This window comes from Arvicola amphibius, chromosome 11, assembly GCF_903992535.2.
Source record: "Arvicola amphibius chromosome 11, mArvAmp1.2, whole genome shotgun sequence".
Lineage (NCBI taxonomy): Eukaryota > Metazoa > Chordata > Mammalia > Rodentia > Cricetidae > Arvicola > Arvicola amphibius.
This window is the reverse complement of record NC_052057.2, coordinates 116,150,613-116,174,841: the sequence shown is the minus strand read 5'-3', so window position 1 is coordinate 116,174,841 and position 24,229 is coordinate 116,150,613. Positions and strand designations below refer to the sequence as shown.

General features: G+C 41.8%; 1 protein-coding gene across 1 annotated transcript in view; it reads right to left on the bottom strand.

Moving 5' to 3' along the window:
• Positions 1 to 3,992: 3,992 nt before the first annotated feature.
• Rab2a (RAB2A, member RAS oncogene family) overlaps positions 3,993 to 24,229 on the bottom strand; it is a 63,536-nt gene continuing 43,299 nt past the window's right edge. The window contains exons 7-8 of the mRNA XM_038347513.1: positions 7,178 to 7,246; positions 3,993 to 5,305 (exon numbers count right to left, since the gene is read on the bottom strand). Coding sequence (XP_038203441.1) covers positions 5,210 to 5,305; positions 7,178 to 7,246 — 165 coding nt within the window. The 3' untranslated portion in view covers positions 3,993 to 5,209. The remainder of the gene's footprint in view (positions 5,306 to 7,177; positions 7,247 to 24,229) is intronic.

Genomic DNA, 24,229 nt, shown 5'->3' with positions numbered 1-24,229 from the left:
TCTTTCAGAAAGTGTGCTAATTAATGCTCTTTGGAAAGGTAGCTAGGCTCATACATTAGTTTCTCACCTTGCATCCCTGGGGTGAGCATTGGTTTTGGTTGTCTGGGGTTTAAGAAACATGACCACATCTGGAATCTGCACTATAGGAAAATGTGAACTCAGAGTGCCATTTCCTATCCTCTACACAGCCCGATTCCCAGCCCTGACCTGCACTCCATATGCATCCAGTCTTTGAAGGGAATCAGCTTCCAGTTCATCGAGCTTCCTTTGTACAGATGAGTGGGTACATTTGTATTTCCTTGACTTGCCTTACCGTAAGAATGGTTTCTCAATTCATACTGTAAGTCACAGTGGTTCCTAGAGATCAAGCGATAGTGGTGTAGGGATCTATTGTGAGGATGTGTCCATTGTTCAATCTGTCTTATAGGGCATTTCCACTAGCTGCAGTCACTCCCAGCACCACAGGGTATCTTGAGCATACGAGCTTCTGTATTTACTATCAAGGTGGGTCTCAGAAGAGACCTGAATTGCTGCTACAACAGCAATATAAGGGGGCTTTATTATCCAAGTGATCCAAGGACATCTTGCGGGAATTAGTTCTTGCCTTCCACCATGTGCAACCTGGGATTGACCTTAAAATGGCAAGCTTAGTGATAGGTGCCTGATGTGGAATATTATTTTAACTGGGCAAGGGATGTGTTACATTTGTTCATGCTGAGCTATCCTACTTTAACTGTGAAAAGGTGTGTTGCATTTGTTTATTTATGCAAAGATGTGTTGCTGTTTTACATTGCCTACCTAAGGCACTTGATTTGTCTAACAAAGAGCTGAATGGCCAGCAGCTAGGCAGAGAAAGGATAGGTGGGGCACGTGGGCAGAAAGAAAAAGCAGGAGAAGAAAGTTAAAGAACGAGAAGAGAGGAGAGGAGAGGAGGAGGGAGATGTCTGGGGCCAGCCAACACAGAGTAGGACATAAAGACAAAAAGCCCAAGACAAAATGTAGATAGTTAAAATAAATCTGAGCATTCATACTAATAAGAAGTCTCCATGACATGATTTGGGAGCCTGCTACATGTGTCTTTACAAGATGATCCATTTTACTGGTCCTCTGAATCAAAAACAAAACAAAACAAAAAAACCTCAATCCTGTGTAGTAAGGTATACGATGTACGGAAGATTGTACAGAATTGGATCCCATAATCTCGTCGAGAGTGGCACTATTAGGTGTGGTTTTGTTGGAATGGGTATGACCTTGCTGGAGGAAGTGTGTCATCGTGGGAGCTGGTTTTGAGGTTTCCTATACTCAGAATACTGCCCAGTGTCTCAGTTAATTTCCTGTTGCCTGCAAGCCAAGATGTAGAACACTTGTCTACTTCTCCAGAACCATGTCTGCCTGCATGCTACCATGCTCCCTGCCTTAATAATGGACTGAAGCTCGGAACTCTGAGAGAGCCACCCCAAATAAATGTTTTCCTGTAAGAGTTGCCATGGTCATGGTGTCTCTTCACAGCACTAGAAACCCTCAGACACAAAGCTAGTAGGGTAAAAATGTTAATATGGTGAAGTAAATCGACATACCCTTCAACTTACTTTATGTTTAAAAACATTTTTTTGGGGAGGTTCCCAGGGATGAAACTCAGGCCTCACATTTGCTAGGCAGGACCTGTATCACTGAGCTACATCCCTAGACTCCATGTTTGCATTTAAATTTATATAAAATTAAATTTAAATAAGTTATTGTTGCTTTTCAAGACAGGGTTTGTGTGTGTGTGTAGCTTTGGCTGTCCTGGAACTCTGTCTGTAGACCACGCCTGACTGCCTCCCGAGTGCTGGGATTAAAGGCATGAGCCACCACCGCCTGAGTTAAACTTTCTAAAAAAGATTTATTTATATGTGTAAGTGTTTTGTTGGTATGTATTTATGTGCACCACTATGTGCCTATAGAGTTCAAAAGAGAGTATCAGATTCTCTGGAATTGTTGTTACAAATGGTTGTGAGGCCTTACGGGTGCTGGAGCAGAGTAGTAAGTACTCTTAGCTGCTGATCCATCTCCCCTCACCCCCACATTCACATTTAAAAGGTATACAATTTCCTTTATGAATTATCAAATTTCACTTTTTTCTCAGATTTTTGGTTCTTGCCCTTTAATATTTAGGAGCAAGCCTCACGACTATAAAAATAATGAATACTAATATGTATACTGGCATTTCAAGTAAAGTTGCACGTCATGACTTCAAACAAGTCAGTAATGTTTTCTATTATATGGCAAAGGCGGGAGCCATGCTGGGCTGGCTCTATTAATCCCAAAGCCCATCTAAACTGCTTGCCTATCTGCCTCAATTCAAAGAGATTGTTCCTAAGCCAGGAAAAATCATTTTCCCGAAGAATCAGATACATTGTGGTATGGTTTACCCCGCTACCTAACCCTTTGACAAACACGATTACTTTCCTGTTTTAAAGTTTTGTTTTAGTTTTATTAGCTGAGAGATGATGGCAGGCACATGCGGCTCACACTGCATGTCTTCTCTTCCCACCTGCTGAGGCAGTCTCACTTGTGTTACATGCCAGACAGAACATAAATGCCCAGGCAATTCTCTGGGACTAACGTATGGCAGGCAGTTTTGTTTATAAATTTATTTTACTGACCCACATTTTCTGTTAATTGGTTATTTTAGAATGTCCTTAAAAACAAATGGGAAATGTCAGCTGGGTGTGGGTACACACAACTGTAATTCTAGCTAGCCAGGAGACAGGTTGTGAGTTAACAGCCAGCCCAAGATGCAGAGAGAGAGGTTTCAAACAAAACTGAAACAGATTCAGCTGGGTTCAGCTGGACAGCACCTCTATTGTACGGGACTCCTTCATCCAACTGACTCAAGATAGAGGACAAATGGCAACATTGAAGACTCTAATTTTGGAATGCTACATGTTGACCACTACAGTTGTATTTCTTTCCATGATTGATTCTTGTTATTAAAATGTAACCATACATGCTATAAAAATTGATCCAAAAACAAACAAAAGCACAATTATAGTATGAGTCAACGGGGTCCCAACACTACATTAGTTGTAATAGGCACAAAAAGCTAGCAAGAGTGGAGGGCACAGACTGCACTTTCTGTGAGTCACGAAGTGCTCGGGCCATATGCGCACTCCTTGGTGGTCGGCAGTGAAAGGCAGCCGTCCATCAGGTGCCGCTGTCTGTGTCTGGCGGGGACGAGAACACAGGAAATACCGAGTCTTGGTACAGCCATCCTATCACATTTGATTCAGGAAAGAATCGTGGTTAGAGGAGAGAGATGTAAAAAAGCACTTCAGGTTCTGACAAGTTAACAAAGCTGTTAATACATGTGAGGGCCCATGGAATACAGTGGGAGTCTGGCTATCTGGGCTTTTGCTGCGCAACAGTAATGAGGAAGCAGCACCGTCAGTGGACTGCTATGCCCACTCTGAGGGGGAGAGAGCTCAACTAAAAAGGCTCATAAAACTCCAGGTCCTCGTGGCATAGTGGTATATGCCTTTCGTCCCAGCACTGGGGAGGCAGATCTCAGTGACTCTGAGGCCAGCATAGTCTACAGAGAGAGTTCTAGGACAGTCAGAGCAGCACAGAGAAACCCTGTCTTGGACAACAAAAAACAAAACAAAACAAAACACCCCTACAAGTTCTTGCTTCCTTCTCTGTGCCACACACAGCATTTTAACAGCATCTGGTGATTCCCTGTGAGAGCAAGGACAAGCCGGGACAGGGCTGTTGGATCTCTAGGGAAAGCCAGCAGGAGGTAGGAGCACAGGGTCTCACTCCGGGCTTAAGTTCTCCGGACACACATGTTCTTTTGTGCAAGGTGAGAAGCAAGAAGGGTCCCACCAGTGAGGCCTTCTACACCTTCACAAGGGTGACACATTCCGACCTTCTAGGAAAACATGCAGGAACACATGTAAAAGGTGTTAATGGACTATCAAATATATTTTAAAATGTGATCATCATGAAAAGGACACTTTTATACATAGGATTTTATTTTGCACTGCTGAAACAATTCCATTCTAGACCAAGGGAGAAAAAGAAAGGATAAAACCACCACAGAGAGTAAACGACTAAAGCTTTTCTACTTGAACAGGATTTCCATCTGGAGGATTTATTTTCATCACACCCCTCAGAACAGACAGTGAGCTTACCACAGTTGAAAGATTATAGATAGATTATAGATAGATTGCCACTGAAAGAAAAATTTCACACAGTCACTGTCCATCAAGGCCGACAAACTGTCCTGCATGAAAAACATCCTTAGAAATCGTGTGACTGGAAGGGAACATTATTGTGTCTTAGGGAGGGTAAAGTGGCATGGCGCGCCCTCTCGACGGACTCACTCTTGGAGTCGCTTAGTGTTGGGATTTCCCGCTTCCGCCCTTCCCACCCACCACACTGTTTCTACCCAACAGCACTCATTAAGGCAAACAAATCCTTCTGTGAAGCCGTCTCAAGAAATTGTGGACAAATAGCAAACTTTTGGCATTAAAACAGGATAACACACACACAGCCTTTAGTAATACAATAAGCTTATTTTTCTTGGACTAGTGACAAGAAGAGATGAGCATGCTCATTAGCGATGTCAAAAAGTTTACAAGTCAGTGTCCAAGCAATTCCTAACAATGCTTCTGTAGCTTCAAGCTCCGAACAGTGTAGGGTTTATGCAAATGCATTAGACTTCAAGCTTGGCAAATCACACCCAAGCAGGTTATTAAACTATATATACAGAAAGCAAATGATAAATACAGAATTCAAAGAGTCCTTCTGCTTTTCCTTATATCCTTGAAAACTGACAGACCTTCTGAGGACAGTCCTATCATATTAAACATTAGGTAACCACAGATGTTGGGAAACCTAACTACACAAACTGATTTAAAATACTCACCATGACTTTGTAGTGTTTAATACAATTCAGCTCGTAGTCAAGGGCACAAGACAACATTTAACAAAAATAATCACATCAATTGACCTAAAAATCAAATGCAAATAGATATGAATACAATCTCCAAAATCTGTCTTTTTAAGTGAACATTAACCATTTATTCAAAGTTATACAAGAATCTGAAGGATTAAAGTCTCCTGTGACATAAAGCCATTTCGGATAGTTTCATGTCTCAGCTGGGCACGAGGAAAGAGGGGGACAGAGTGCGTGGCTCCACTGGGCAGCTAGCCGGTGACAACAGACTCAACAGCAGCCTCCCCCTGCCTGCTGTCCGCCTTGGTTGCCTGCGTGTGTTGCATTGGTAGCAGCGTGCTGAGGGCCAATTTTAATGCCATTTGCCTAAAGTAAAAGAGACCATAAATAAAATCAGACCCAACCAGGAAGTAGACTAAGTAGATTTTTCTAAAGAATTCACCTAATTCAGAATGATTTAATTTTGCCAACAACTCTAAAAAATATTTCAAGTAGATTTTTGAAGCCAGGTGGTTCCTTGTTGTGAAAAGAAGACAGAGGAAAGAGGCCAGAGCAGAGTGTTACAGAATCAGTCAGTGGAGTTCAGACCACGCTGCCTGTCAGAGTTTCATAATGAAGACATGTAATAATTAGTACAGGGGATGATTATTAAAGGGTAAAAATATCCGAAGTCTTTGCTGCCTGGAGGACGTAAGATCTTCCCTCTAGACAGCATTTCTGCTCCGTGTTGAATCAGCTGTGCAGGCTCAGGGGACATGAGTGTTCTGTGTCGTCAGTAGTTTCTATGAGCCCTGAAGACGTGGCACGTCGCCAGGAACCCACACACAGAGTGGTTCTTTCATTCATCAGACTCACACTCATGTCTTAACCCTCACTCCCTCAAGTGGATTTTACCTAAAAATACAACACTTTGAGAAAAGTAATACAGTAGCTCCAGAAATTAAGCTCTTAAGGAAACTTTGCGTCACAGTAAATCTCAGATTTATGGTGCTTGGCAGTTACTCTGCAGCAGTAGCAGCCTTGGGGCTTCTGGCACTGGCTCCACATGGACAGTGGCTGGTGTGGTTTCTTTTCGCTCTTTGACTCCTCTTTAATAAAAAGCATGCCCTATGGCTCATTGGTTCTGCCCCCCTGCCCCCCCCCCCCGGGCTGCTAGCAACTTCTTGAGGAATCAAGAAGTCAACCTTGGCATCAGGCCAAATAAATAGCATGGCCTGTTGGCTCCTGACAGCACATTACAGTCAAAGCCACAGAAGACACAGCAAAGCAGTCAGCTACTCTAGGAAACCAGACAGAAACAGCATGTGTGCCCTATAAACAGAGGCCCAGTTACTATTCAGTTTATAGGGCATTAGTCTCTGAATGGTGTCACCTTTAAATTAACTCAAGAAGTATTGCCATGTAAGACTAAAGAAAAGATTTAAAGCTGAGCTATTCCACATTAAAAACATTAAGTACTTTTTGGAAAGCCAAGGTGTACAGCTGATTGCCTCGAGTAAGTATAGGCCAAGAGCATCTCTTAGATGTCGTAATACAAAGTAACAGCAATGCTTATGTGAAAGTAACAACATGCTCTATTTGCATAAACATTTTGAAATAAGGATAAACGCAGAGAGGGCAGGGAGTTAAATGAAAATGACAGCTAGAGGACACTCTCAATCATCTAAAATGTCACACTTTATCCTAATCATGTTGACCAATTATGCTCAAAATAACACTAGGGAAAGCCATGCCAACTATTAATTAATTATATGCATTTATTTGGTCTCCTGAAAAATGTGTTTTGCTTTAATAGTCATTTCCAAATTGGGAAATGCCTTCTCTCCAGCCAGAAGAGAGCATGCTGCACACAGGACATGCATTTCCACGCTAGGACGGCATTCCCCAAAGCATAAGCACATTGGGATAAATGCAGGTTTTCTTTACAACTAAGGGAATTTACATTATTCTTCATTGTTTACAATGAATAGTCAGTACCATTTCCTTTAATCAAATTTCATAAAGCCGTCCTCTACTAGAACATGAACACTTAATTGCTGAACTATACTCATCAGGTAACATAAGCACCTGCCTACTGTAATACATGTACCAGGATTTTAGCTAAAGGATTGCTAACTAATGTGGCAAAGAGTGATCAATGCACCCATTTTAGGAAAATTAAACAAACAAAGGCTTCAAATACTAAGTAGAAGTCAACTCAAAATTAATGTCTGGTCAACAATATTTGCATGTACATACCTCATTATTAATGTCAAAGACCCCTTCTTGGATTTTTTCATAAATTTCTTTTGCTGTGTTAATAAATGCCTGAAAAATAAAGTAGAGAAATAGGTCTGTACGATTCAAAATCACAACAGTAAAAGAACATTATATGAAAACTCTATAGGGGACTGAAGAGATAGCATAAGGGTTAAGAGAGCTTGCTGCTCTTCCAAAACACTTTTGGTTCCATAACCCATACGGGGTTGTTCACAACTACCTGTAACTCCAACTCCATGGGATCTGATGCTCTGTGTGGGTGCCCTGCTCTAACCATGCTGACGATGGTGATGAAGAACTCTGGAGGACCAGAGCTGGCTCAGAGGGTAAAAATGCTTGACATAAAACTTGACAATCTAAGTCTGATTCCTAAAAGGAGACAACAAACTGCTGGAAATACTTTCCGAACTCTATAGACAAGCGTGTGTGTGCACACACATACAAAATGTTCTCGAGACTATCATAACATTGGCACACGAAATTATTTCATATCCTTAATACATGACAAAAACCATGATTATCTCAATATAACACAGTGGTCCCCAGCCTCCGTAACACTGAGACCCTTAACACAGTGGTCCTCAGCCTCCCTAACACTGAGACCTTTAACACAGTGGTCCTCAGCCTCCCTAATGCTAGGACACTTTAATGCAGTTCTTTGTGTTGTGGTGACCCCCTAACCACAAAATTATTTTGTTGCTACTTCCTAACTGTAATTCTGCTACTGTTATGAATTGCAATGTAAATATTTGACATGCATCTCCAAAGGGTCATGACCCCCAACTGCTGATCTAAGACAAGGCACATCTGACAGCATCCTCACTGGTGAAGATTGCAAGTTTTTCCTCTAACCTGAGGGAAGCAAAGATGCATGCCAAACCTCATTTGCATCATTAGCTTTGTTGTTCATAACAGCCAGAACACAAGAACAACATGAGCTCTCACCACAAGTGAGTGGAAACTAAAACGTGGGCTAGTGACGTAACACACGTAGCCATCTAAAGGACGAAGGTCTCGGCTACAATATGGGGGACCCTTGAAAACATGCTGCGTAAAACACATATAATTCAACCCCATTTCCATGAAATGTCAGAATGGACAAAGTCATAGACAGAAAATACATTATTGGTTACTCAGGGTTGGAGAAGGAAATGAGAGCAACTGGCAACTGGGGGATTTTCTTGCAGGAGGATGGACATGTTTTCTAATTATTAGACAATGGTGATAGTTGTGCAACTCTGTAGATAATTAAAGCTTACCTAAATGTATACTTGAAGAGTGGATTTTATAAGTGAATCCTATCTCCAAAGCAGAAATGGCTAAGGAGGGGGAGAGTATCCTAATGTTAAGTATGTACAAGAACCCAACAACTAGGTATCTTACATGTGCCAATATGTTTGCACTAGCTGACTTTAGAGGCACTGCTTCTGCCATACTATGGAGCCTGAACGACAGAGTCAGAGGCAGGCCAGGAGATGGTGCAGCAGGACAGAGTGTTTGTCAGGAAGACTAAGCACCTGAGCTCAGTCCTGGGAACACAGTTCAAAACCCAGATGTGGTGGCCCAGCTCTCCAACAGTGAGACCAAAGGGAGGGCACATCACCTGGGACTAATGTATGCAGCACAGTGGCAGAAACTCACTTGTGTTCTCTCTCACAAACATTCTCTATCAATAAATCTTTAAAAGAAAGAGGAAGAGAAGGCGATTCAGATGGTAAAGGCACACTGTTCGTGGAACAGTTCTGCCCTCTCCTACCCAGTTCACTACTATACTATATTCAGAAAATTAGTGTATGAGAAACTATTCACGAAATTAAGTCTGTAAATTACCCACAAGTATCCTATGTTTATGTAGACTATTTAAGGTATTTTATGTAAATATTACCAGTGCTACAGAGGGCATACAAATTCTGGTAGAGTCTAAACTATCAGATTTGAGGGAAAAATAGATTAGAGTATTAATCAGTATTCTGCAGGAAGGCATCTTCAAGTGGCATCTGATGAAAATTCATAGGTTTCTTCCTGAATCACCAGTACAGATTTGATGGAAAAGCTGAGAAGCAAAGCGCTCATGGAGAGAAAAAAATCATAACTCCCCTCTTTTCAACACTGGAAACATTTGACGGCTGAAGTTGCTATCATAGCTTTTGTTTCCCAATTAACAGGACTGATACGTTTTCACCTTTAAAAGCCTCACCACGCCTGAAGTCATCGCTCTACAACAGCTCAATTACTGCACCAAGCCACCCAGTCAGCAAAGGAGACCGGAGTGGCTGTGCCAGGGCACAGAGGCATGGATAGGCACAGATTCTAAGTGGCTGTGTGAATCATCACAGAGGGTCACGAGAATTTACTGCAAAATGAGAAGGATTAATCACTGATGATCACAAGGCACAGCCTGCTTTTCATGTGTGTCCTGGTATTGCAGTGGTGGGAGAAATTTTAATGGAGATGGTTCAATGGTTAAGAGTACTTGGTGCCCTTGCAGAGAACCCAGGTTCAATTCCCAGAACCTATATGGCAGCTCACAACTGTTTGTAACTTCTAATTCCAGGGGATCCAGTGTCCTCTTCTGACCCCTGCAGGTATCAGGCACAGACACGGTAAACATATACACATTCATGCAAAACACTCATACACTTAAGAATAAATATATGTTGAAAAATTCTAATTTTACTCTTCATTTCTCTTCAGTTGTCTTGGGTATTTTCCAAGTGTTGGTTCATACTGTCAATCTGACAAGATTTAAAATTACCCAGGACACAACCTCTGGGCAGGCCTGCGAGGGATAATCTGGACTAGGTTAGACTCTGGGCAGGCCTGCGAGGGGTCTTCTGGACTAGGTTAGACTCTGGGAAGGCCTGTGCGGAGTTATGTAGAGTAGTTTAGGCCCTGGGCAGGCCTGAGAGGGGTCATCTAGATTAGGTAGCTGAGGTGGGAAGAGCCACCATGAACTGGGCAGCACCATCTTACGGGCTATTATTGTGAACTGAATAGAGGAAAGGACATATACACAGCTGCAGTTTGAGTCTCAGCGAGCACCAGATTAAGCTTATAGAGCATCAGGGCTGCCTCAAGCTTCTATCCCCTAAGACCCCTGCGAGAATGCACTTCCACACTGTGCGCCTGAATAAACCCTTCTGTCCTTAAGTTGCTTTTGTAAGGCAGTTTTTCCTAGCAACACGGGAAGTAACTACAAACATAAACAGCATTTTTGGCTTTGTTCTGTGTGTCAGGGTCCCACTAGGCAGTCTTGCTTGTCTTGTGATTCTCTGTCCAGCCTCCTGGGACTACATTCAAATGGCACAGTGCCTGGCTGAACTATATATCTCTTTGAGGGAAAATTCATTTAAGAACTTACTAAGAAGAAAGGGTCAAGCAACAAGGAAAAACTGATATTGCTACTGGGCAAAGATTAGCTGAGAAAATGACGACAGATCCATTCTCTGTAAAGCAATGCTCTGCACATACGTGCTTATGAACACAGACAACTTCCTTACAGCCAGTGGATTTGGAAATCCGTGGCTTCTGTGCAGAGCACCCAGATTCAGCACTGGAATCTTGCATGCTCTCCATCACCAGTCTTTGATTAATTGCTACAATCAGTCCTTTACATTCATTTTCTTCATTAGCCATTCATTTTCTTGTCTTCTACTTCAGGCACTAACCTTTCAACCCTTGGCAGCAGTTAGCTGAGTGGTACTAGAATAAGGCAAGTTTTCAAGGGCTGTGCAGGCAGCACAGATTAAGTATGTAAACCACAGAGCATGATGGATGCAGGGCTGTGGTGGCAGCTGGAAGAAGCGTGCCTAGCGTACACACTACCCTGGGGCTGATCCTCAGCACCACAGACACTGGGTATGGTGGTCCCTTTAATCCCAGGACACGGGTGGTGGAGGCATGGAGATCAGGAGTGGAAAGCCATCCTTGGCTTTAGAGTGGGTTTGAGCCACAGACAGACAAACCAGCCAACCAACCACCACCACCAAAGCCACTACAAATGGGGCCTAGGGTCAGGTACAAGCTCAGCTAACACACAAGCTGCTGTGCATCGCACACACCACTGACAAGGGCATCTGGTAAGTGTCGAGCACAAGATACAAACAAGAAAGAACATAGTTTCTGATGGTTGGGAGAATCTGAGCACAAGAGCTCACATTTTAGGCCAAGGTAGTTAAGAAAAGGGGCTTCCTGCATTAACTGATAGAAGCTGAGTGCTAGGTGACAGTGGGTCCTAGCCGACAACATGCATAACATTCTGAGGGCTGACTGGAGAGAGGCAGGGGTGTACAGCATATTTTTATTATGGCTTTACAGCTTTTAAGTTAAAACACCGAAAATAGTCTTCAGCAGACTTACATTGATTTCCTGTGTACCATACTGCCACCTGGTGGCAGGACAGAACTGACACCATCTGCTAAGTCTGACTTCAGAAAAACTCTTCAAGTACCCTGAGCAAATGCTAGAGAACAAGCAAATGGCCTGTAGTGTCCCCTTTGAGCTGGGAAACATGATGCAACCAAAACTGTTGTTTAACCTTCTTCTCAAATGTTAACAGCAACTACATGTATCAATTTGCCTGTGCTAATAACCATTAATTATGAAGTGCTTACTATGGGTAAGTCACTACACTGAGTATTTTATATAGCTTTATATTGTTCCCTAAAAGAAATTCAAGTTATGTTTAAAAAAATTGAAAATTTAAACTTCTTTGAAGAAAGCTTATGGGTTTGGGATGTAATTACGCCTCTGAAACTAGTATACCACAGACAGCAGAACCAGGTTCTTCTGGTTCAAACTTTAGCACCATCCCTCACTAGTGTGTGGCTTGAGATGCACTGCTCTACAGGAGAAACCCTGCAAGTACTGCAGAGTGAGTGAGTGATGGGCAATGCTCTTCAGCCAATTAAATACCTTGATTAAGTACAAAAAATATTAAAAAGTAAATCAGCTGCAAATCATGCATAATGTGAGTCCTAAAGGGTAAGACACACTGAGACAGGACAGACAGATATTGACAGGGTAGTCCTATAAAAGCACTGGGCAAATTTTACTATTATGGAGCTTAAATAGAGACCTCCTATGAATTCTGTTAACTTTATCTGGATCCTGTGTAATTTACTCCAAGAGGCTTTCAAACCCTAGTAAAGGCAGTGCTGCTGGGGCCACTCTGGGATGAGGTAGAGGACGGACAACCACTGGAGGCTAGAGCCAATCCGGATGCCTTAGCTTGTTCCGGCTTCCTGCTTTCCACAGTGGCCACACTACTCTACATCCCAAGCAGCAGTGGAAAGGATCTTTTCTTCACTAGCATTTGCTCCATCTGTGCCATGAAGATCAAAACAGAGCACTGTAAGTCAAGGTACTCCTTTCCACAACTCTAAGGGTTTCCCTGCTTTTCTAATTTCTAATTTTCTAGGCAAAATGAATATATGGGAGAAAAAGAATTAACAAGTAGTAAAAAGACTAAGAAGAAAACTGGGCAGTGGTGGCACTCGGGAGGCAGAGGCAGGTGGATCTCTGAGTTTGAGGTCAGCCTGGTCTACAGAGTGAGTTCCAGGACAGCCAGAACTACACAGGGAAACCCTGTCTCAAAAAATGGAGGAGAGAGAGAGGAAGAAGAAAAATTAAAACTACTCGGAGACTCCCAACCTTCCCCAGGTGGGGAGGAAGAGCCTTACCTACCGCTGGCGGGCATGGGAACTAGACAGCTTCTGTGAAACTATTATTGGAGGTTTCTCAATACGCTAAAAACAACTACTATATGACCCAGCCAAAGGACTCCTGGGCATATCGCAAAGTCAGATGTACTTACTTACTTGTATGAATGTTTTGCCTACATGTATGATGTGCACCATATGCATTCCTGGTGTCCAGAGAGGCTCAGGAAAGGGTGTCAGATGGCCTGCAGCTAGATCACAAATCACTTAGGCCAGCATGTGGGTATTGGAAATAGAATCCAAGACCTCTCTCTACAAGAGCAATAAATGCTCTTAATCACTGAGCCATCTCCCTGGCCTCCAAAGAACTCCAAGTTTCTACCAGAGACACTTGCACACCAGTGTTTATGCCGCACTGTTCACAACAGCCAGGTAATGGACCGCCTTAGATGTCTACCAACAGAAGAATAAATGAAGAAAATGTGATACACAAATGAAATTTTACTTAACTATGAAGAAAAATAAAATCAGGACATCTGTAGGATATAAATGTTGCTTATATAAAATATCTGGATTCAGAAAGTCAGATTTTGTGTTTTCTGCCGTATGTAGAAGACTGAGAGTAGAAAGTGGTCTTCAGTAGGGGAAAGAGAGATAGAATACATGTGACACAAAAGCAGGATGGGGAACCTAAAGCCTAACCCCAGATTTGGTGTGTACACATGTGCACGGGCTGGCAGTGGGGGAGACGCAGCAAGTATCATAGAGAGTACTCCCTAGGAGACCAGACCCAACCATATCCTTGAAGAGAAGCATTTCAAAAGTCAGAGCACTTCTGTGGAGGAGGAGATACACTTCACAGATGATTAGTTCCTACTTTAATAGAGAGGACATTGTGGGGTGCTGGCAACCGAAGGGCCTTGGCTGTCCCCGAAGCTCAGAGTGTGGGGACACTACAGTTTTAAAGAGATGGAGACTGAGGATCATTGTTCACTTTTTGGAAGAGCTCAGGCAACAGTGTAGGAGACTGGAAAATGAAGACAGGAAGTCTAATGATGAAGCCACAGGCGGACAGTAATAGTGATTCATGAACTGGGGGACTCGAGGGGTAGAGGGGAAACATGCAGGACAAACTGGAGGCTGGACTAGAATGGTGAGGACTCTAGGTCAGTGTCACCAGTCTAGGGCCATGGGTCTGAAGAACACTCATGAAGAGCTCTCTATAGGAGCTGAACTTACTAACCTAAAACAGTAACTAACTAAACTGGTGTTGACTCAAGTGGAGCCTGCAGTGCAGCGGGAGTCTCGGCAGTCTGCACAGTCTCAAGGGGGCCGCACTCGTCTAAGACAACCCATCTTTACAGAAACACGGAGACACCTCAATCAGAAGACACAGTAGCTTTGTGCTGTCAGCACATGGAGTCAGGGGGAAAAGAATGACGTACTGGGCTGTGTTAACAGATTCACAATTACCTCAAATACTTAGAGAACTAAGAGGTTTTACTCTATCTATCCCTAGGCTGCCTCAAACTTACAGCAAACCTCCTGCCTCAGCCTCCTGAGTGCCAATATTACAGGCATGAGCAACCACACCTAGCTTCTTCAGTAGATTTCTGTTGGGGAATATTATTTTAAGATGTGCTGCTTTTGTTTAACTATGTGAAGCTGTGATTCTTTGCCTGCCTAAAACACCTGATGGCCTAATAAAGAGCTGAACGGCCAATAGCAAGGCAGAAGTAAGGATAAGCGGGGCTGGTAGGCAGAGGGTAAAAACAGGAGAATCGGGGAAGAAGAGGACATTAGGGGCCAGCCATCCAGCTACACAGCCAGCCACAGAGAAAGAAGGAAATAAACATACAGAAATAGAGAAAGATGAAAGCCCAGATGTAAAAGGTAGTCTAGATAATTTAAGAAAAGCTAGCAAGAAATAAGCCAAGCTAAGGCCAGATATTCATAACTAAGAATAAGCTTCCATGTGTGATTTACTTGAGAGCTGGGTGGAGGACCCTCCAAAAAGCCAAAAGAGTAAAGCATCATACAACAGATTTCTCCACAGTGGGCTCTCAGGCATTAATACACTACTACGAATTCTGGTTCTTGAAAACAATGAATATTACATATGACAGCACTTTAAGAAAAGACCCTCTCGGGGCTGGAGAACTGGCTCAGAAGTTAAAAGCATTGCCTGCTCTTCCAAAGGTCCTGAGTTCAATGCCCAGCAGCCACATGGTGGCTCACAACTTCTGTGAGCCTTCTTCTGGCCTGCAGGCATACACACAGACAGAATATTGTATAATAAATAAATAAATAAATATTTTTTTAAAAAAGACCCTCTGAATAGCTGACAGCATTACTTGGACATTACTGAGAGCGTCAACGATGAAATATTAGGGGAAAATAGAATAAGAAGGAACTTGCTGAAACTGATTTTCTTAGTCAGGTTTCTTATGCTGTGCTAAATGCCATGGTCAAAGGGAAAGAAACGGATTTCTTTCCTCTTACAATTCAAGTAGCAAGCAGCCCATCACCGAGAGGAAGTCAGAGCAGGAACTCTGAAGTAGGATCTGTAGCAGAGACCACAGGAGAGTGCTGCTTACTGGCTTTCTCCCATAGCTTGCTCAGCCTGCTGTTTTTCTTCTTCTTTTGTTTGGTTTTTGAGATAGAGTTTCTCTATGTAACAACCCTGGCTGTCCTGGAACCTGCTTTGCAGACCCGGCTGGCCTCGAACTCACAGAGATCCGCTTGCCTTTGCCTCCTGAACGCTGAGATTAAAAGCATGTGCTACTCAGCCTGCTTTCTTATACAACTCAAGGCCACACCCTCAGGGGTAGCACACATTACCAGCGGTAGTCAACTAAGGGCCTAAGGCCCATCTATATCCATCATTAATCAAGAAAATATATTACTGATTCGCCTACAGGCAATCTCATAGAGGCATTCTCTCAACTGAGGTTCCTCTTCTATAACTCTAGCTTGTCAAGTTGACAGAAAACCAACAAGCATCCTTAACTTTATAAGAGCAATGAACTCTTATTATAATCTGCTATGTGAAAATTATAACTTGGAAAATAAATGCATGAAGCCAGTAGTTTGCTAACAAAGACATGTTTGTAATGAAGAAAGCTTCCCATGTTTGTGCATAATTAATAATTATATAATATTTACATTTATATCTGTGTGTGTATGTTAGTATGTGATCCCCCTTCACTTCTCCTTCTCCATAGACACACCTGAGAAATTTTTACCTTCATAAGTAAAATCTAATTTAGACATAATGGGGCCTAACTTTTGTTTTCATCCTCTTTATAAATTAACTTGAAAGTATTGTTTAGGTGCTGTTTTAAATTTAAAATTCTATTTAAGAAAGATGGCCTCAGTTCTGGTAAGAGCAAAACAGTTGGCTCATCAGAGACTATTACTAAAGAAAACACATACACACAGAGTGCTGTTGAAGAATGATGCTGGGGCACTTGCACTGAAAACAAGTACAGTAAGCAGGGGAGGACATGGATCCTTGGAGCAGCATCACGAGGACGAGTTATACTACGGAGGTTACTCACTGCAGCATCCACGTCAGAAACATCCCACTGAATAGAGCGGATGCTGTCTTTGCTCCTTCTTTCAGGCCATCAGGGAAATAAAGCACTTTATCAAAATCATAGTCCTATTACAGAAGGTCACATAAAACTCCTAAGTGTCATACTTAACACCATTTCCTAACTTAATAATGTGAAAAGTAAATTTAGTATTCAACAACTCATAAAGTTAAAGTATACTTTAACCTTTATAGCCTACTAATAATACTTTATAAAGGACTAAATTTAATTAAAGTCAGTTATTACCATTTTTAAAAACGATTTATATTTTGTGCGTTTAAGTGTTGTGCCCAAAGAGGCCAGAATACGGCATCAGTTCCCCTATAACTGGATTGATAGATGTTTGTTAACCACCACGTGGGTGCTGGGAACTGAACCCAGGTCCTCTGAAAGAGCAGCAAGTGCTCTTAACCTTCAGGTGGTCTCTTTACTATCAGTGACCTCCTCAGCCACAAAGTTGATTGTTATTTTCTGATCAGTCTTTCTGACACAATTGTCAACTTGTATAAAAGTGTATGAAGAAATATAGTCACCTAATATGGCTTTTCCTTAGTTTTCCCAATGGTGGCTTCCTAGAAAACCATAGCACAACGTTACAACCAAAATACCCAAATCAATAAGAAAAGATTATTGCTGGAAGGCTCTGTGGTAGTTGAGTAAGAATGGTCCCAAAGGCTCATATATCTGAATGCTTAGTCACCAGGAGGTAGAACTCTTTGATAGGATTAGAATAAGTAAGATATGTCCTCGCTGGAGGAAATGTGTTATGGGGGTGGGCTTTGAAGTTTCAAAACCCCATTATCAGGCCCAATCTCTCTCTCCTGCTTCCTGCAGATCAGGAAGCAGAAGTCTCAGCTACTTCTCCAGCACCATGTCTGCCTGCCATGTTCCCCACCATGACGACAATGGACTAAACCTCTGAAACTGTAAGCTAGGCCCCAATTAAATGCTTTTCTTTTAGGAGTGCCTTGGTCATGGTGTCTCTTCACAGCACTAGAACAGTGACTAAGACAAACTGTTAACTTTTGTCTTTTTATAGCCACATGCGCTTCCTCCCATGCAACACCCTCCTGGGCCCTGGTAATGACTCATCTTTCTATGGACTCTAATTTCATCACCTCAAGGAAAGGGGGCAGGAGGAATCACACAGTTACTAGGCTTGGTGTGTGACTTCAGTGAGCTCAGGTGCCTGGAGGTTCATCCAGTATTTTCATATATCAACTGTTTTTCCCATTTTATTTTTTACTAAGGAAGTTTTCTTAGACCCAAAGGCACCAGGTTATTTCTACCTTGGGACTATTATGAATAAAGATGTTATGAATACCAGTCTCTGGTTTTCTGTGTAGATACTTTCTCCTGAGTAAGTGCCCAGGAGTATGACTGTTAGGTTGTCTGGTAACTCCATATTAATGTAGACTGCTACAATGTTTTCTAGGGTGGCTGTGTCACTCAGTCCCACCAGCCACGTGTGAGTCACCTAGAGTCTCCGTTCATTCCCCACCTGCATTTGGTGCTGTCACTCTCTCTCACTGGGGTTATTTTGGTAGGTGTAGTGCTATCTCCTCGAGGACAAGGTCTCATCATGGAGCATTATCAGGCCAGGAACTTACTCTGTAGACCAGGCTGGCCTTGGTTCAGGGATCCGCCTGCCTCTGCTTCCTGAGTGCTGGAACTAAAGGTGTGATTTTAAATCCAGTTGAGATTTTAAATTTTCATAGTGTAGATTATATAATCTTTTATCACGTCTGGGCTTAAAGAGTGATTTCTCTTGGTGTACAGAGCTGACTTTTTAAATCCATAACAATCCTTTACAGTTCTGGAAGGTCAATTTATTAATTTTTCCTTTTAAGAATTATTCCTATGTGAGTGAGAGATTATTCTTTTGAGGCAAGTATGCCTAGGTACCAGGTGTCCTGCCTTTTTCTCTGTTTATCTTTTGATAAACAGTTGAACATTTTATACTTGATTTTATTGTCCACTCCCAGGACCTGCCTTCCCCTCAGCAGTGCCCTTTGTTATTAGGTGGTCTCATCACTGACGTGCCCTGCGCCTTTGTTAAGTCAGCTGTATCTGTGAAAAGATTTCTAAGCTGCAGAGGTTTAGTTCATGCAACCACGGTGGAGAGCAAGATGGTACACTGGCAGACACGGTGCCAGAGAGCAGTGAGTCTGCATCCAGATCTGCATGCAGCAGGAAGAGAGTGGGCCTGGTGTGAGAGTCTGAACCTCAGAGTCCACCCCCAGAGACACGCCGCCCTCCTACAAGGCCTAACTTTCAAATAATGCCACTCCCTATCAGATTACAGGGGCCATTTTCTTTTTATTTTTTTTATTGAGCTATATATTTTTCTCTGCTGCCCTTTCTTCCTCCCTCCTCCCCCTTTTCCCTCTCCCATGATCCCCATGCTCCCAATTTACTCAAGAGATTCTGTCTTTTTCTACTTCTATGGGGGCCATTTTCATTCAAACAACCACAGTTATCACTAAGAAGCTAAATATTCCCAACAAGGAACATACTATGTTTCTCCATCTACTTAGATCTTTTACTTTATTAGTTTTTGAGGTTTTCCACACACAAACACTTACACACATATTTATTTTTGTGTGTGTTTGGTAATATGCACATATGGTGTCACCATCCTCAGTTGCTTTTCCACCTTATTTTTTAAGCTTTTTTTTTTTTTGAGATGGATTTCTCTATGTAGCCCTGGTTGTCCTGGAGTTTGCTATGTAAACCAGAATGGCATGAAACTCAGAGATCCTCCTGCCTCTGCCTCCCAAGTGCTGGGAGTAAAGGTGTGCTCCACATGCCCAGATCCATCTTAATTTTTTGAGACAGTACCTCTCACTGAGCCCAGTGCTCACCTGGCTAGATTAGCTGGCTCCTGGGATCTGCCTCTTTTTATGCTCTCTCCGCCCCCAAAACTGGGGTTGCAGGCATGTTTGACAGTGTCTGACTTTTCTATAGGTCTAATAATTTGTACTCAGGCCTTCTGTTTGCCAAGTCAAGCACTTTACCCACTGAGCCATATGCCAAACCTATACAGACTTTCAGTTTACATCTAAGCATTGATTTTTTTTGTGTAATTATAGGCAGTTATTTCAATTTGAAGTTCATGTTTCATTGCTAGTATATAAGAGAAATATAATTGATTTTTGTGTTTATCATGTATCTGCCAACCTTGCTAAACTACCTTAATAATTCTAGACTTTCACCTTGCAAATTTCTGGAGATTTTCTCACTGATGTAATTATGACACTCACAAATACACTTTTATTTGTTCTGTTCTGAGCTGCACATCTTCATTTTTTTCTAATAATGGTGTGCAGGCTAGGCCTTCTGTCAACAAGTTCAATAGAGCAGAGACAGGTATTTTTTCCCTGTTCCTGAACTAAGGGGCATGACATTCGTTTTTTTTTTTTTTTTTTTTTTTTTTTTGTAATGAAGGCTACCATTAGCTTTAGTTGTATGTGATATGTGTGTGTACACACTCTTTAAAGATTTGAGGAAATTCTCTTCAATTTTATTTTCTGAGATCCCACCCCCTCTAAAAGAAAGAAAGAAAAGAAAAAAGTAAAATGCATGGTTGAGTGATGAGTTTTATCAAATGCTTTCTCTGCATTAATTGCTATGATCTGGTTACATGATTCAAATTTGGATGCCAAAATTTGCAAGCACCAATTATTTTAGAGAAATTCATTTGGCCATGATTGTATACATTTTATAAATATGCACATACATGTATACATACTGAAATTCTACTTGCTGGGATTTTGTTGAGGACTTTTGTCTATGTCTGTATAAAATATTAGTCTGTATTTTTCCTTTACTTGTATTGTCTTTGGTTTGGTGTAAGAGCAATGTTATTTTCATAAAATAAAAAGCAAAGTTTTACTTTGTGCTTTCTGGAAGACAGTCTAAAACTGTCTTCTTTATTTATTTCTTTAAACATTTAGACTTCCCCAAACAAAACAAAACAAAGCAATCTGGCCATACAGATTTTTTCTGAGGATGCCTTTTTTGTTTGTCGATACAGGGTCTCTCCCTGGCTGTCCTAGAACTCACTATATAGACAGGGACCTCAAACTCAGAGTTCCACCTGCTTCTGTCTCCTGGGATTAAAGGTGTGGGTCACCACGTTTGGCTCCGAGGAAGCTTTGAAATTATAAGTTCAACATCCTTAACAGTTTAAAGGACTACTCAAATTAGTTACTTCAAGAGCTTCTGCAGAGCTGAGCACATGAAGTTCCTGAACTGTGGTGGTGGTTTCAACCTTCTTCCTAGACTATGAGCTATACACTTCTGCATCTACTGCACCGGTTTCCCTAACAAATAATTCCATGTTTTGTCTTGTTAGGTTAATCATAGTGAAAAATATGCAGGCAAGAAACTGCAGCTCTGGCAAAGACCATCCACAGTTCAACAATTCTTGCTAGCACTCACCCCAGCACAGCTCTGGATCCCACAAGGGAGTCAGAAGTCTGTATTGGCTCAGTGGTTCCTACGTTCTGGGTTTCCCAGGACCATATTTAAACCTCTCAATGTCACCAAATGACTGTGGGATATTTAAGTACTGTTAGATATGATCACAAGGCTGAGGATACAAGGGCTGAAGAGCGAGGAGCAGGATAGAGAGAAACTGGTTCTTAATGATGTTGCTGGGCTGCTGAATCGTGTCCAGGAACCACTCTATCTGAATTTACAGGAATGGGTGGGTTGAGATGGTTTGCTTAAGAGAAACTGGGTCACTTCATCTATGTGGGTATGACTATTTACAGCACTCTCTTATCTTTTGTACCTCAAGATCTACAGTAAGCCAGTCTTCTGTTTGTTACGAATGCTGGTAGCTTTGTGTCTCCTGGACAGTCTTGCCAGAAGCTTGTTAGTTTTATTGATGCTTTAAAAAAAAAAAAATCCAGCTGTCTGCTTCACTGATTTTTGTTTTCAATTAAGATTTTTTTTTTCTTTCTCCCTTTCATATAAGATTATACTACAGGGGCTGTAGAGATGGCTCAGAGGTTAAGAGCATTGCCTGCTCTTCCAAAGGTCCTGAGTTCGATTCCCAGCAACCACATGGTGGCTCACAACCATCTGTAATGGGGTCTGGTACCCTCTTCTGGCCTGCAGGCATACACACAGACAGAATATTGTATACATAACAAATAAATAAATAAATAAATAAATAAATAAATAAATAAATAAATAAATAAATAAGTAAAAGATTATACTACACACCCCAGATTGGCCTTGAAATGATTATCCTCCTGCCTCAGTCAGGGAAGTTATTTGCCTACTTTTTTTTTTTTTTTTGGGTTTTTCGAGACAGGGTTTCTCTGTGGCTTTGGAGCCTGTCCTGGAACTAGCTCTTGTAGACCAGGCTGGTCTCGAACTCACAGAGATCTGCCTGCCTCTGCCTCCCGAGTGCTGGGATTAAAGGCGTGCGCCACCACCGCCCGGCATTTGCCTACTTTTTATCTTTATTTTCTTTCTCTCTTATCTTGCACTGAGCTCTTAAGGAAGGATCAGGCTTGGAGACCTTTCCTCCTTCTGTGTGCATTTACGCTATCCATCATCTCCTACAGGGCTGCTTCAACAGTTTGCCCAAATCACCACACTACAGTTGCATTCAAATTTAGTTCATCGTGTTTTTTGTATTTTGAGAGCTCCTCTTTGACTCATAAGATTAGAGCCATACTTCATTCATTTACAAGTGTTTCCAGCTATGTGCTTTTGAGTTCTAGTTAAATTCTACTACATGGCTTCAGTACTTTAAATTCTATTTTTTATTTTATGACCTAGTATTTTGTCTACGGTCTGAAGGCCCTTAAAGGAGCTTACATTTTCTAACATTAATGTGGACACAACTAGTTCTCCTTTCGGTTGTACCAGTTTCTGTCTTAGGTATCTTTTTTTTTGAGACAGGGTTTCCCTGTAGTTTCTAGAGCCTGTCCTGGAACTAGCTCTTGTAGACCAGGCTGGCCTCGAACTCAGAGATCCTCCTGCCTCTGCCTCCCGAGTGCTGGGTGCCTTAGGTATCTTAAGCTATGTCTGGTAAATATAAAAACTTCTACGTCTTCCTGATGAGCTGACTTATTATGGAGTATATCCCCCTTTGTCTCTGGCAATTATTATTTTTTTGATCTTATCTTTACTTCATCTGTTACTAATATAGCCATTTCCACTTCCTTTCCTTCCTCCCAAGCCCCCAAGACAGGTTTCTCTGTGCAGCCATGGTTGTCCTGGAACTCACAGAGATCCGCCTGCCTCTGCCTCCCAGGTGCTGGGATTAAAGGCGTGCGCCACTACTGCTCAGCTTCCACTTTCTGTTATTAATGTCTAAATTAATTTAATTTTCTTAATTACTTCAGTTTCAGTCTCCCTATAATGTTATATCTGAAGTTTCTTGTAGGTGCCTTGTAGCTGAGATATATTTCTCTCCCCTTATCTCTATCTTTTGATTAAGTTTTCTATTAAATATTATTGACAAATAAAGCCCAAGTCTATCACCTGCCCCCCACCCCCACCACCTTTCTCTCCTTTCCATCTTTCCTGTGTGTATGTGTTTTACCAGGGCTCATTATATTAGGCAAGAAATTCTACCATTATGCCAGTTCTCTGAAAAGCCTTTATTTTGAAATAGTGCCGCCCCTAAATTATCCGAATTGACTATGATCCTCTTGTGTCAGCCTCCCAAGAAGCTGTGATTATAGGAATGCATGACCACACCCAACTTCCCCGCTTCCTTTTGATTTAAACATTTGTTAAACTTAAAGTTGATTTATATAGTTTCTGGTGTCTCTTTATAAAATCTTTCAAGTACAGCACAAGTATTATACCATACATACAGAATTGACCACTGTCTACTAGGGCCTTTGTTTTAACAAACCTAGTAAAGTTTAGAGACCTTCCTTTCTGTAATGTCCCTTCATCACCTATGGGCTAAGAGATTTCCAGTTGCCTACACTGATAACTACACTGAGCAGGCCGGGTTGCTTCAACCATCAGACACACTTTATAACACTCAGCAGTGTGTCATATTCAGCTTTATTTTTTGCTGTTTTTCTTTCATTACAATGCTCTGAGATAGTTTTTCTTTTATCATTTCATTTCCTATAGACATTCTTCTACGGTAGATCTGCAGTTGACAAACTTATTTATCTGACAATGCCTCGATTTTTCTTTCATTCCTAAAAGTCATTTGTGGTAGGTAAAAGATTCTAGGTTAACAATTCTTCCTTTTATTCAGTTCTTGAAAAACATGCCACTTTCTTCTGGTTCCCAGGAGTTCTTTTGAAAAAAAATCTTAAGTGTATGAATGTTCTGCCTGCATGTACACATGTGGACCACATGTGTGCAATACTCATAGAGGCCAGATAAGGAAGTGGGAACCCCCTGGAACTGGAGTCACAGATGACCGTGAGCTGCCACATAAGTGACAGGAACTGAACCCTAGTCCTCTGCAAGAGCAGCAAGTGGTCAGAACCTTGGAGGGTTTCTGATGAGAAATCTGCCTCTGAACTGCTGTGTCCCATACTCCAAACACCCTGCGGTGTTGTCTCTCATTGCTTTGAAGTTTACTTTTTCTTTTACTTTCAAGACATTTGACCATTCAGAGCTTTCGTTGCTATGGATTTATTTGGTGTTATTCTGTTTGGTTCAGCTTGGCTTGATTCTGTATGTTCCCTGCTCCTACCTTCATAATGTGTGAAGTTCTCAGTCATTTTGTTTGTTTGTTTGTTTTGAGTATCTTTTCAGAGACACATTCTTTCCCTTCT